At 38.1% G+C, this 15,463-nt stretch overlaps 1 protein-coding gene across 1 annotated transcript; it reads left to right on the top strand.

The window, feature by feature from the left end:
• The first annotated feature begins 1,821 nt into the window (after positions 1 to 1,821).
• LOC129236017 (dual specificity protein kinase shkD-like) lies at positions 1,822 to 8,539 on the top strand. The gene is made up of 2 exons (XM_054870178.1): positions 1,822 to 1,932; positions 7,739 to 8,539. Exons 1-2 carry the CDS (start codon positions 1,822 to 1,824, stop codon positions 8,537 to 8,539), a joined length of 912 nt encoding a protein of 303 aa, XP_054726153.1.
• The last annotated feature ends 6,924 nt before the right edge of the window (positions 8,540 to 15,463 follow it).

Raw genomic sequence — 15,463 nt, 5'->3', positions numbered from 1 at the left:
GTCCTTTGTAGTCGACTCAATTTACTGAACGTATGTATGTAATTCCATATGTGAGTGTAAATTTGTACGTATGCCTGTGTCTGTGTGTCTCCGTGTTCGGCTGGTGTCATTTGATGGTAATTCAATTCGAAATCGATTGAGATGTAAATGACGTAGCGCTCGGCAAAAATAGTAAAAAGATCACGACTTTTATGTACGAGTTGTCATTAATTCAGTGGAAAGCATTGAGGAAAGGGATAAATGAACGAATGATTGAATGAGTGAGTGTCTGCAGCTAATGCATGCTTATGTGTCATGTTTTGCCCCGAGTTGTCAAATTGTTCACTTACATTGGTACATGTCGCGTTAGCTGCAAGAATTTTTGAGCAAATCACGGAAAAATTAATAAAATTAGAAGAGATTAAAGAACCTCGAAATTTTATAAAAGGATTTTTATGGTGCAATATAACTGGTTGAGTCGAATATATTTTCTTCAATCTGATGTACCTACTGAATTACTTCGCTTCCCGTTTATGGTTAAGAAACAAACGACTTGAAGTGAATAAGTAAACATAGAACGCATTACCAAAGGAAACCGAACCAGTTGGATACCAAAATATCATTTAAAGCATCCAATTGTTATATTTAAATTAAAATTGAAAATTGTTATAAAATTAGGTAGCCGAAAAGTAAAGCTTTAAATTCGAATAATACTAAGCATTGCATTTTGTGGCGCTGCAGTACGTGATATTTGATATACCCAAATTAAGAAAGGGGTTTTTATTGAAATTGTCTTTCGTTTCAATGTGAAATATTGAACCTTTTGCTTTTTTACTGTAATGCAAAAATGGGCATGGAGGGTCGTATCTCAAACCAAAAACAGAATAAACAGATCAAACACATTAATTTCACTCGCTACCGGCCCCCTGTGCTAAGTCTTGTAGTGACTTCAATTTTGAATGTTTTAAATTTTTTTGTTTTCCATCGCTTTACCAATCTTCTATATCAGAATCACCACTCCTGAAGCGTTCATATATGGTAGCTCACAATTCATTCTCTCACCAGTTACAGACTCATAGAAAATATTTAAAATATTTCCTCTGCTTTCGGTTATAACCTATCTGCCACTATTACTCATAATTAGAAATAGACTGAACAACATATACAAATATTCGAAAAATTTCACAAATATTAAAAGTTTATAAGTTTTTTTAAACTCAGTTTTGTTTTTTGTCGAAGCCGAAGCGAAAACTAACTGAAATTTTGTGGCATTTGATGAATGTTTATCGTGATGATCTAGAAGGGAAAAACTCCAAAAGCCTCCTCGAACACCTCTGATCCCGCAAATTGGTGTGCTTGCTTAGTGGTTGCTGAGTTGATGCGAATCCCACCACCGCAGGTAGTCAAGAGAATCCCAATTTTATCTCTGTTTGTTGTCATTTTTGGTTTTGACTTGTTTGTTATTTAGTGATTTAGGTGATTAACATGTCTATAATATAAAAATAAGTCGGGTTTCCCTTCCTGACGCTATTGCATTCGTTGGAAAGGTCTCGGGCTCCGTGAGGTTTATAACATGTACTCTGCTCAGTTAATTTCATATGACATTTATTATGCGCACGTTCTTTCAAACGCTAACTTAAAACCGGTATTGTGTTCACTGTGAAATAGAGGATAAAGTTATTCATTTCCTAAAAGTTCAATTGGAAACCATCAAATCAATCACGCGTATTGTGCAAATTTTTATTCAACTTCAACGAAGGATTGATTCTGAGTGAGGATCAATGCTTGACTATTGCAAATAAGCTACTGATTGAAGTAGGAATGATTGCGCAAAATTGATCGATGCACGATGCATTCAACCAAGAATTAAATCGAGAGCTGCAATATAATGTTGATGCATTGCAGGAATTCGTTCGAAATAATGTGCCGTTGCTGAATGAACAGCAAAAACAGGTATACGAAACATTAATGAAAGCGGTGGACAATAATACTGGTGGCCTATTCTTCCTGGACGCTCCTGGAGGAGGGAAAACATTTGTCATTTCATTGATCCACGAGCAATTCTCGACGCAAAGATCAATCAAAAATGGTTGGCGATTTAGTGACATACAAATCCGTTGACTCCATAACAAATCCCGGTGATGTAGTAAATGATCCAAAATTCTATCGTTTTAGAAAATCATTGTTTTTCACATGGGCAGCTATACGTTGCGTGTTCACGAGTTGGGAAACCATCCGCTCTATTTGTGTTAACGTCAGACCAAAGAACAAAAAATGGGGTTTACCAAAGAGCACTTCAATGAAACGGATAATTTGCGGACACGTATAACGCTTCGATTCAGTATTTACTTTCGATTCACTTTCATTTTTTACTTAGAGAAGTTCAACTAAATTACACTTCAGTTTAGTACTCGAAATGAATTCATTGCTGTTGTGAAATGAAATATATTTTTCCTTTTCATATTTAAAACAAAAAAAATAATTTTTCTTCATCTTTTAATCCCCAAACGAAATCTTACAAAAAGCGAAGCAATCTGGTGGCGAAACGGAGTTCACAGGGTTTGCTAGTTTGATTATAAAGAATAATTCACGATACACACAAGCTTGTTGGGAAGGGAGATTCTTCCGTAGATATTAAGGCTGACATTAATGCTGGTTGCTAAATAAACGAAGTCTTTTACAACCTCGAAAACATAACTGTCAACAGTGACGTCGGCCCCGATACGCGGATACTCTGACTGTTTGTTTGAAGACAGGAGGCGGTACTTCGTTTTGTCCTCGTGCACCACCAGACCCATTCGCTTTGCTTCTTTATCCAGTTTTGAGAAGGCAGAACTAACAGCGCGGTTGTTAAAGCCGATGATGCCTACATCATTGGCGTACGCCAAAAATTGTACGCTCTTATAAAATATTGTGCCTGAACGATTAAGTTCTGCGGCTCGTACGATCCTTTCCAACATCAATTTAAAGAAGTCACACGAATGCGAGTCACTCTGTCTGAAAGTTCGTTTGGTATCAACGGCTCGGAGAGGCCCTTTCCAATTCTGTTGGCGCTGCTCGTATTGAGCATAGCCGTGTAAATTTTATGGGGATACCAAATTTAGACATCGCGGCATATAGGTTACTCCTTTTCATACTGTCGAATGTAGCTTTGAACAAAAAGATGGTGTGTGTCGATTCTCCTTTCATGGGTCTCATCCAAGACTTGGAGTATTGTGAATATCTTTCCAGGTCTAAGATAAGGTCCAATCAATTGCTTAATGGCAGGCTTCAGCCTTTCACAAAATACGCTCGCTAGGACCTTATAGGCGATATTTAGATAAGACTAATCCGGCGGTAATTGGCACAAATTGTAGAATGACCCTTTCTATGGAGTGGGCAGAGCACACTTAAATTCCAATCGGCAGGCATGCTTTCATCCGACCATATTTTGCATAGAAGCTGTTGCATGCACCTTACCAATTCCTCGCCGCCATGTTTGAATAGCTCAGCCGGCAGTCCGTCGGCGCCCGCTGCTTTGTTGTTCTTTAGCCGCGACATCGCTATTATCACCTCGTCATCCCAAATTCTCTGTGAGATGCGCAGCTATCACTATTTAACAAGTTCGAGAAGTGTTCCCTCCATAATTTAAATTCGATTTGGTCAGTCACCAAATTGCCGTCTTTTTTCTTACAGGATAACGCCCCGGTCTTCAAACCTTCTGTAAGCCGCCGAACTTTCTGGTAGAATTTTCGGGAGTTGTTCCTATTGTCCAGCATCTCAAGTACCTCACCCTCACGTATTTAGGCCTCTCGTTTCTTTCTTTCTGATAATAGCTCTCTCTTCCTTTCTTAGCTCCCGGTAGCGATCCCACTTCGCTCGCGTTGCGCCCAATCGCAGCGTAGCTCTATAGGCAGCATCCTTTCTTTCCGCGGCAGTATGACATTGCTCATCGTGCCAATTGTTTTTTCGAGCTCGCCAAAATCTTATTTCTTCTTCGGTGACGGTACGCAGACAACGAGAAATGTTGCTGTATTGCTGGTGCATGCCGGATTTTTTAGCAGTACTCTCTGAGAGCAGGAGCGAGAGTTCAGTAAGCGGTCTGTTGTGCATAGACGCGTGTCTTCCATCTATCATCACACGATCGATCTGGTTTCGCGTTTTTCGATCAAGAGTCAGCCAGGTAGCTTAGTGTATCTTTTTATGCTGGAATCTGGTGCTGCAGACTACCATGTTTCGGGGCCGGCTAAGTCGATCACCCTCTGTTCGTTACCGGATGTTTCGTTGTGCAGGCTGAATTTTCCGACCTTGGGACCAGAAATTCCCTCCTTGCCCACATATTGGACTTATTAGCACGTACAAAAGAATAATAGAGCCCAAGATTGCATTGTGGCGAAGTTCTAGATGAAGTTTGTGAGGGAACTAAGGAGAGAAAAGCCAGCTCTTTTATGCAGAAGTTAAAAGTTAGATTGACTTAATCTAAACAAGAAAGATAAAATAAAAAAATAGAAATAAACAAGTTGTTTGTAAATAAATTTCGATATTTACGTCATTTTATAGGTGATTCTATCAAAAAGAAGGGAGATAATACTTGCCGTATTCTCACGAGTGTGGCTTGTGCACGTACAGATCCTGTACGCGAATCTAATGGACATTTGCAAATCAATATATTATATTATCTAATTAATTTTTTGAAATCATTGCAGCACGTTGAACGAATTGGACCATTGTCGTCTTGAATGAGAATTGGTTTATATATAATATTTCTACTTAAATCCAATTTACGACCCTGAGGGTTTGATTTATTTAAAAAAACAATAGTTCCGGGACCTCTCCACCCTCAAGAGTTTCATTCATTTCATAATTTATTTCTCAAGTCGAATCTTAAGTATTACAGCGTCATTTGGCATCCTACATATTCCGGCTACACCTTAAGAGTAGAAAAGGGTTACATTTTAAATGTAAACTATGAGCAGGTCTGCAGCCAAAACTCGCCAAGCTATCGATTCATGAACGCCTAATTGCGAGTTACGTTAAGATATCGATATTGGAGGTTGTTCAGCAAAACTTCGCGCTACAGCAGTAAAAGAGCTTACAGTTTTTGGTCTGCCAGTCCTTTTCCTATCCTCGACAGAACCAGTTTGTTGAAACTTGTTCACCAACTTTTGAATTTGCCACTCACTCGGATGATTATTTACATATACAAAAAAATCACGAATTTTGCGACATGTTGATCAATAATTGTCGTAAGAAGTTTCAATAAATTAAATGCGTTGCCTTATCTTCTAAAATTGTATATCTGTCTACTTGACTAAAGTTTAATATAACCCTTTATTATTATTATTATTAACGCTGAAATTTCACATTTTCACTTTGCAAGTGGCACCATCTATAGGCGTAGAGCTGACCCCCAGCATACGCAAATGCTTACTAGCCCCACTCGATTTTGGGCCGAAGCCGAACCGAAAGCGAACTGAAATTAATTTACCTCGACATAGCCAAAGTCGAAGCTGACGTTATTCTGGATTTCACCGCATTAATTCAACTCGAATTAAACCAGCCACCTACTGTGCCACACACATGCATTTGTATATGTAATAATAAAAATATTGCTATTTTTTCATCTGCACTGAAAACACTTGTTGATGCTAATTTATAGTGAAATTAATTACAAAATGAAGTTAGCATATTTCATTGTGTACGCGTTTTGCAACCACATTGAAATTCGTTAATTGAATTTTGCTGAACACCGAGTGGGATGCCATTAAAAACTGTTGGCATGCGAAATGCTTTTTTTGCTGGCGATGCTATTAAATTAGTAGTAGTAGTTTTTTTTATGTTTCTCCAGGTAATCTCCAAAGGGTGTTGCTAATCGGTGAAATTATACAAGCTTATGTGCGCTATTCGTAAACCAGTGTCCTGATGGAATTCAATTCCGGCTCCTTTTACTAAAGCTGGCCGTAAAGACGCAGAGTAGGTAACTCCCAAGAAATTTCACGAAATAGCCAACACAAACTTCCTAAGGAACAATTCTTTGCTCCCGGCCCCCGCGATTGGATCACCGCAATTTTCGCATGACGTTGCCGAAAATTACCCACTGATCGGTCCTGCACAACTCGGGAGATATAGAGTACTAAAGCCACCTATTAGAAAAATGGAAAAAAAATAATGAATTTATTTTTTCTGGACCCTTATATTAACTCTAGAGTACTACTGATACTAATTCTTAGCCGATTCGACTTTATATTTTTAGGCATCAATCATCAACAAAAGTTGTGCGTTTTTGTTATAGTAACTGGTTTTGGTATATAATGGGCTGTTGCATCCTTTTTAGGCTGTTTTGCCGAGGAAAAATCTAGTTTGTGGATAATTAATAATTTTCCACACATGCAAAGATCTACAGTTTTAAACGGCTCTACAGTTTTTAGAAGCGCTTTTTCATGGCGGAAGTATACTAAGAGGTTTGCCATTATCTTTTTCTATAATTTGGTGTTTCAGGTCCGGTATTTTTCGTGCATAATAATAAACAGGTCATTGGAAATTTACAATTTATAAAGAATAACATGTCACCTCTCTAAAATGTTTAGCTTGCGTATCCATATTTATTAAAATTGTTTGTTTCTATTCGTCCATACTACCTTTTTATACATACAATATTTTAGTTCTTACTTATTACCTCTTTAAATATTTCTCGTCCCTTTTTTACCACCCTCTATATTTGCATTTATGCTCTCCAAACTTTTATCTTCACTAATCCAATAAGAGATTAATTAACATCAACGACAAACATGTTACTGTGTGCATGTAACGGGTCTTTTCTTTAGACGTACATAAATTTTATTTCCAGGTAAACACTTTTTTATGTTTCTGTGTCATGCAGAATGGTGTATGCTGTCCCTGAACGATTTTTTCATACCAGAATAGATCAACATCTAGAAGAATTGAAAAACAATATTTACGTTTGAGATAACTCTAGCAAATGCAATGGTATGTTCAGTTCAGTTTTAGTACCAGTAACGTCAAAATTACAACATTAACTTACACCAGCATAAAATACTGATTGGCATACCGATTTCGTTCATGTGCATGTACGCATATACACATGGCCGAGCAATCTCTTTATTTAGTCCTTTTTTTCAAAACTGAAGAAAGATCCAATATTACCACCAATGGTTAGCGCTTCAGACGAATGGTTAACGATTTTTTGCATGTTCACCTCTTCTTAGTGATATCTGCTTTCAGAAAGATGGCCCCACATGCCATAAAGCGCGTCCTCAGTTTACTGGTATAAACTTTTGACGACGAAGTTATCTCAAGAAGTTGGCCACATGGATTTTTTGTAATGGTCAACCAGCTAATTTTTTTTTCCTTGTTCACCCGACTCGGTAGCATAGGGCCTCGATGAAATTCAGTCTTGCGTTGGTTTCGTTAATCTATTTTGCTTTTTGACAGGGTAGGTGATTAGCCTGCCGCTAAACCAGCTAATACTAATGACTAAAATGACAGCCTCCAGCCTCGTTTTAATGAAACAAGGCCTGTTTTGCTGAAAAAACCCCGCTTAAGTGAAGTGACTGCATATATGAAGTAGTCGTAGGCCCGAAACTATTATAAGTCTAATAAAGTCAATATTCGAGGTCATTAATTCAAATCCGGCAGCTCTTAAATACACCCATTATAAAGTTTATTATTTTAATTTTGTATTACAGGTGTCTGGTATAATAGTGACCATCGCGACTGGGTTCGTATTGCTGGCCGATAGTACCCACTCCACCCTGCTAAGGGGTTGAGACCGTTATCACTGCGCAAACCATCATTTGCCAGCAGCAGCAGCGGTAGCATCAACGCTTGTCCACCCCCTCCACCCACACCGCACAGCACCAGCGGCTATTGCACCAGCAACAACAACAACACAAATTATACAAACTCAACCAATAGTCACAGTACAGGTACAAGCACCAGCACCACAAGTCACCTCACCATCACTCATCGTACAAACGACAACACAACTACAGCACACAGAGTAGGCATATCAACTACTCCGTCAGCAACTACTGGCAATATACCGAGCAATCAATTGCAGGTGAAATATTTTGAATTTCCACCAAATCTTGCTTTACTGGCAACTGGCTCTACCCCATCGCTGGCGACAACAACAGCTGTAGCGTTAGCCGCATCCACCACAAGCACCCCCGCACTCACATCTGCCACTAATTCACCCAAAAATTTTTACCAGTCACAACATCACTCACATTATTACCAACCCCATTTGCACCAGCATCAACACCACCATCAAAACAAAGTTATCTCGCATCAACAATCACAACAACAACAACAGCAACGTCAGCATTACCAACACCTTTCGAAACAATCACACGGAGAATTTGAGGGAAATTTCAGCAGTGAAGCGGAGGAGCAACTAAGCCCACCAAAACCAGCAAACGAAGGGGCAGTAAAAACCTTTTTAGCCACGCCACCAGCAAACAAAATGGGACGACGAGAGATTAAAAGGTCCAACACTAGCGGCTCCACTATAAAATCCTACGATGGTGGCAGCGGTAAGTACGAAGAACAAAATATTTAGTTAGGTTTTGAAATGAGGAAGGAATCTAATAAATAAATGCTTAGTGTTGCAGTAAATGTCGGCAACAGGTGCCGGAGTGAAATCATTTGAAACAGTTGAGGTACTCCTAAATTCATGTGTTATACGAATAAGCTTAAATTCAGAACGCACTAGGAAATGGAATATAGTACAAATAGAAGTTATCGACAGAAATTGCTTAGTGTGATATTAAAACAAAAAATGGTTTAACTTGATCCACGATTTATATTTTCAAATTAGTTTTCAAAAGTGAAACAAATCACGAAGTTGGGAAGTTTCGCCAGTAAAACCCTATCATGTGACCAAGGTCATAAAGAATTATTTCATAGAAGAAGTTAAAAGGACTTTTTTAAAAACTCTTCTTATTTCGAATTAACTTGAGTTAATTCTTAATTAATTGATACTCGTGTAACCTTGTTGTGAAAAAAAAGGTTTTTGCCGTTGGAGCTGGTATTTACGGGCACACAACCGATAGCTTCAAAGTATCTGTCGCAGTGCCAAAGAGTTGTACCAAAGCTGGTGCTTGCTGCCTCATTATCATAAAGAAAGTTTTTAAATTATCCACTGATATGTCGATTGGGAAAAGCCACTCAGCTTCAGCAATTTGGATACTATCACGGGTGTTGAGGGTTGTGATTATTACATACCGCTCAGTGAACTCTTGGTAACTTGTTAATGTTTTAAGCAACTTACATAGTAAGCACCTTCGCAACCTATGATATATAGTATTCCAAATGCATCAGTATCGGATTTTCAAAAAGTGAACTTTTCGCGCACATTGCGTCAAATGCTCTATGATATCCCAATTTAAGCGGTATGTTAGGATGCATTCTATGTCATACTGGTCCTGGACATACTGATACAAACTTTGAGCAGAAGTGAGTTTAGAAGCACACCCTTTTCAAATCGAAATGTTTTCCCTACATGTTTTACATTTCCTCCGGGCTTGCTAAACATTTCTAGAGTTAGCAATACAGTTTCTCGCTAAGCAACCGTTTTAATATTCAATCATGATTCTAGTTGACTTGTATACAACTATTTCGATCTGATTGTTTTTTAATTAAGTAATATAATATTTCTATTTAATTATTCATGCGATTTGTTGGAGCAAATTAAACAAAAAACACTGGAAGCAATGCGTTAAAATTACTTTCGGATATCGTGAGAAATTGAATAATAAAGGGTTTTTCAATAAGGGCGGGTAGATGTTGAAATGGAATAAAATGGCGTTTGCTGTGTGGGACGTCGCGCCGTCCTGCTGGAACCACATGTCGTCTAGGTCCATATGGTTCAATATGGGTCATATGAAATTGGAAGGGCCACCACGTCTACGGAAAATGGAAAAATGGGCGCAATGCGCGCAACGTTTGCGTTAATGAACACTCATTTTGATAATAAAGTTTTATTATTTGAACGTGCTGTTCAATCGTGTAACTTGCCATGATGATTTGGCATAAACAACTGACTAATAAACAAAAGATTTGACAGATGTCACCAAAACAAAATGGCTGCCACAGGGCGCCAAAATCGACCCGCGCCAATTGCAAAACCCTTTATTATACAGGGTGGGCTGGAAATTATGTACGAAATATTATATCAGACAAATGTTCCCCATTTTTCTCGATACAAAGATTGGCTTTTTTTAACGCGTTTTCCATTTCACCACATAATACTTCTGGTTGAAGGCTCAGTATTTCGTCTCGAATATTCTGCTTCAGCTGTCTAATAGTCTGCGGTTTATTAAGATACGTTTTGTCTTTTAAATATCCCCATAAAAAGAAGTCGGGCGCAGTCAAATCTGGCGAACGAGGTGGCCAAGGGAAGTCTGAATTTTTGGAAATCAGACGTTCGCCAAATATTTCACGCAGCAGGTCCATAGTTTGCCTAGCAGTATGCGCAGTTGCTCCATCTTGTTGAAACCACAAATTAGGATACTGCTCCGCTATTGGCCGCAACCAGTTTTCAATTAATGTTCTGTAAGAAGCTCCTGAAATCGATTCCGGCGTTTCATCCTCATTTTCGAAGAAATATGGACCAATAACTCTAGTGGCCATAACACCGCACCAAACAATACAGATGGGTGCAACTGGTGTTAGTGTGTTGCCCTTTGATTTTTAGTTCCTCAAAACGACCGACCAAACTCCTAATCATGAAGGCTGTGGGAGCTGAGCTGGAATTAAAATGTTGCCGATATTCACGCTACGTTAAAACAATTGATCGTTGACAAGAATAGAAAAACTTGATAATTTTAACGCGTTGTGTTGTACTGTAGGGTTCCATAATAAATTTCCAACAATTCAATTATAGGTAATCTACAAAAAGAGAAAAAGAAATATGTTCGCGCTCGGAAAAGTCATAAAAAATTTTGTACACCTTATACCGCTGATTCCACATCATTTTTTGATTTTTTAATTACCTTTGCAGCCGTGGCGTATGATAATTTCGGCCCTTTCGAATGCATAAAACTACCGCCTCAAAACGCTTCGCGTACTTCTCACTAATTTTTGTTTGCTTACGTTTACGGAAAGGTTTCGAACGACACTAATCTGAGTTAGCACTGGCGTTGTAACCCTTGAGTGAGACTATTATGCAGCAAAGAGCAGAACGTAATATATCTTGAAGTTACAATAAAAAACCGGTTATTTTCTTCTGACACTGACTGTATGTATCATACTCGTATACATATTTAAGTGATTTTAAATAAAAAAATTAAAAAGAAACATTTCTTAATTTTACTTCAAAATGGTTACTTCTGTTTCGGTAAACAAAACTATTTAAAAAAATTGAATTTTTCTTTAAAATTTAATGCGCCGTATATAATAAGGAACTAATCCTAAATGCATGTTCTCCAAAATAAACAGTTAAAATCAATTGCAAAAGAGTGAATGAGGTCTAGTATCATCCTAAATGGGCTAGTACGCCGTACTACGGACTATCCGATATACTTGGGAGTATGAACAATTGTGTACGTGTATGCAAATAGCTTCCGAGAAATAGTTAATGCTTATGCAGAATCAGCCGAAAAAGGAATAAGGCAGTTCTGAACTTAAAGTGCAATTTGTGAATTAGCGGAATACTTTTGCAAATAATTAATTATTCAAATATAGGGTGTGTAAAATTAAAGTTATAGTCAAATAAATATAGGGTGTGTAAAATTAAAGTTATAGTCAAATAAATGTTACATCCGCTAGTCCGACATATTGGGTGTTGCATTCAGAGCAGTTAAGCTGCGAAGTTAAATAAAATAAATAAACCCTAACCCTGGTGAAGAAATTCTGAAATACCTCTTTGTTATTAGAATATAAACTGATCTTTGTATCCTTTAGAGTTTGGTTTGGATGTAGCGTTCAACTAATGCAAGTCACCAAACGTGTGTTCGAAATAGGCCACACAGTTGCAGTGGAGGCCACACTTCTTGCACAGCATACTTTTGCTGGTATAAAACTCTCCGTTTACTTTTTTAACTACATACTCGATTACCAACTGAGTTTGGTGTCGAAACTTAGGCCAAACTTTAGACTTGTGGAATGTGGTATCGAAATCTTTAATACCATATATAATAAGGCAAATAGTTTCTTAAACTAAGACCTTCCTTTGATTTCAGTAAAAATTAAGAAAAATTGCTAAGGTTCTTCTGCGACCAAAAGAGATCTATTGAGCAAAGCCTGCTGAGGTAAATTTTATTGAGTTCATTTGCCGCAAGTCGTTGCTTATCCTTAGGCCACCATGTTAGGGAAGCGTGACTATTGGCTTAACAACTGTAATGAATGCGCAGTAAGTCATTCGGGCGTTCAGTCAGCATGGTTTTCCAAAAAGCCTTGTACGGGCAAAGAAATTGAAATATAATTACATACGGTGTAAATTTTCGAATTTACTCACACTGTGATACAAAAGAAATTAAAATTTCCTCTTGATGGCCCCTTTATACACTACCGCTCAACTGAATAGGTTTGAAAATTATTTGTTCTATTTTTTCTTCTCTCTTTGTTCCTATGGCATTTTTTCCTTCTTTGTTTTTTGTTTTGAACATTCATTTATTTGCTCATTATATGTAGGACAAAAAAATGTAACGGATTATATGCAACGGTAAATCAGAATTTTGCTTTCATCGTGAAATTCGCTAAATGTGTGGTCTATTTTTGACTCATCTGATTAGGTTTGACAACTTTGACTTCACTTTTTGATTGACTGCGTGATTGAAAACATATAATTTCTTCGGTCTACTTAAATTTAAAGTAATTGCTAACATTTTTTTTTAATATGGGTCGGGGAAAATCTTTAACCGATTTTGAAAAAGGTCAAATTAAAGGCTATATTGAACATAATGAAATAGCAAAGAAGATTGGTATGTTATGCACCAACAATCACAAGTCTTCCAAACTCAAACAATTAATTAAAATTCCGTCTGAACATGAAACGCACCCTGTAAATCAAAATATTAGCAAATAATTACTTCTATATAGCTTTCAGGAGGAGTGCAGTAAGAAATATAAGTGGATTATTTGGGTAACGAATGGCAATGTAATCAAAAACTAAAACACAATTCCTTTAGACTTCCAATACATGACCTAGAAAGGCATGGGTAAATATGTTCTAAGGACTCTATCATTTAAAAGAGGAAATCAGATGAATCAGGTTAGTTTTGACGATTTTCCATTAACGGCCAAATATCCTGGCAAACCTCAAAGCTGAAACTGAAGATATAAAATATTCCAGATTCTTGTCAATATTTTACCTTGTCTTCAAATCGAAGTGACACTAAAAAGTAAGTTTTTTCATTAGAATATCACTCTCAGTTGTAAAAAATGCCATAATAAAAATCCGGCTTAATTTTTCCATAATTACATAATGCATATTTACATAAATTTACATCAACGTTTCTATCATATTTACTGAAGTAAACCTAACTGTGTTATCAACCTCTGCTCTTCCACTGAGCCCAAGCCGAACTGTGTGCCTATTTGCGGCCAGACTGACACTGCAGGTGAGCTTAATTGACAACATCACAATCAACGTGTAATTGGCGCGGGCTAAGCTACTCGCATCCAGGCTAACCTAACACCAAAGTAATGAGTTTTCTATGCTTGAAGCGAAATGGATGGGTCAAACCATTTGCAACCACAACGCCGTGCCTTACCATAATTTGAGTATTGCCAGTTTAAAATAAACAAACGCCTGCACCTTTCATCCTTAGTGCAATAATGGGGCTCAGCTTCAAGGGAGATGACTAATGGTATTGTGAGTGGAATTCAATTTACGTACGATAATTCTACATTAAGTCAATGCGTTTATTGAGCTTAAGTGCTCGTATCAAAAGTATTTTGACACGTGTATGAAAATGCATCTAAATTTACATTGTAATGCATAATTTTAAAGTAAATTTAAATACGATAGGTTTGTATACGGTTGGCAAAAAAGTATTTCCGCAAGCTTGTCTTTGCAAGCGGTTAGTTCTAGTTGTATTCGTCGCATCGGTTCACGCTAGAGCTTTTTGGAAAGCTCTTTTCACGTGCTAACACGTGTTTGATTAATTGTTGTTTGCTTTTAGTCGTTCGTGAGTTATAGCGTCGCAAACATGGAGCAAAATAAAGAGAAAATACGGCATATTTTACAGTACTACTACGATAAAGGCAAAAATGCATCTCATGCTGCCAATAAAATTTGTGCAGTTTATGGACCCGATACAGTTTCCATTTCCACCGCACAACGATGGTTTCAACGTTTTCGTTCTGGTGCAGAGGTGATCGAAGATGCGCCACGGTCCGGAAGGCCTGTCGTCGAAAATTGCGATAAAATCACTGAATTGATCGAAAGAGACCGGCATAGTAGCAGCCGTAGCATCGGCCAAGAGCTGGGCATGAGTCATCAAACCGTTATAAACCATTTGAAGAAGCTTGGATTCAAAAAGAAGCTCGATGTATGGGTGCCACACGACTTGACGCAAAAAAACATTTTTGCCCGTATGGATGCATGCGAATCGCTTCTGAATCGCAACAAAATCGACCCGTTTTTGAAGCGGATGGTGACTGGCGATGAAAAGTGGGTCACATACGACAACGTGAAGCGCAAACAGTCGTGGTAGAAAAGCGGTGAAGCTGCCCAGACGGTGGCCAAGCCTGGATTGACGGCCAAGAAGGTTCTTCTGTGTGTTTGGTGGGATTGGCAGGGAATCATCCACTATGAGCTGCTCCCCTATGGCCAAACGCTCAATTCGGACCTGTACTGCCAACAACTGGACCGCATGAATGCAGCACTCATGCAGAAGAGGTCATCTTTGATCAACAGAGGCCGAATTGTCTTCCATCAGGACAACGCCAGGCCACACACATCTTTGGTGACGCGCCAGAAGCTCCGGAAGCTCGGATGGGAGGTTCTTTTGCATCCACCGTATACTCCGGATCTCGCACCAAGTGATTACCACCAATTTCTGTCCATGGCGAACGAGCTTGGTAGTCGGAAGTTGTACACAAGAGAGTCCTGTGAAAATTGGCTCTCCGAGTTTTTTGACAATAGGGAAGCGAGCTTCTATAAGAGGGGCATTATGAAGTTGGCTTCTCGTTGGGAACTCGTCATCGAACAAAACGGCGCATATTTGACTTAAATCGCATTATTATAACCAATTTTATGAACAATTGAAAATTCAATAAAAATACCGCAAGACTTTTTTGACAACCTTATATAAAACATTTTCAGTGAGTTGATCTTTTACTTATAGATGCTTGTGTCACCCGCAGGTTGAAGCTTGTGTACCAAAGTAAAATAAGTGCAAAGTTCGATTCAGAAGTTTATTAGTAACCACGAAGAAAATGCATGTGGTAGAGTAAAATGGAGCTTATTGTATCAGTCCCATGTTAGCTGCCACAATTATTGTCGGAAGAAAAACATAGATTTTTATAACTTTAACAT

This window comes from Anastrepha obliqua, chromosome 1 (genome assembly GCF_027943255.1).
Source record: "Anastrepha obliqua isolate idAnaObli1 chromosome 1, idAnaObli1_1.0, whole genome shotgun sequence".
NCBI lineage: Eukaryota > Metazoa > Arthropoda > Insecta > Diptera > Tephritidae > Anastrepha > Anastrepha obliqua.
This window is presented reverse-complemented; position numbering and strand designations above follow the sequence as displayed.

Coding starts and splice junctions, on each gene's coding strand:
- LOC129236017 (XM_054870178.1), top strand. CDS start 1,822: ATGCACGATGCATTCAACCAAGAATTAAATCGAGAGCTGCAATATAAT. Junction 1,933..7,738: donor TGAATGAACAGCAAAAACAG/GTATACGAAACA, acceptor CACCCTGCTAAG/GGGTTGAGACCGTTATCACT.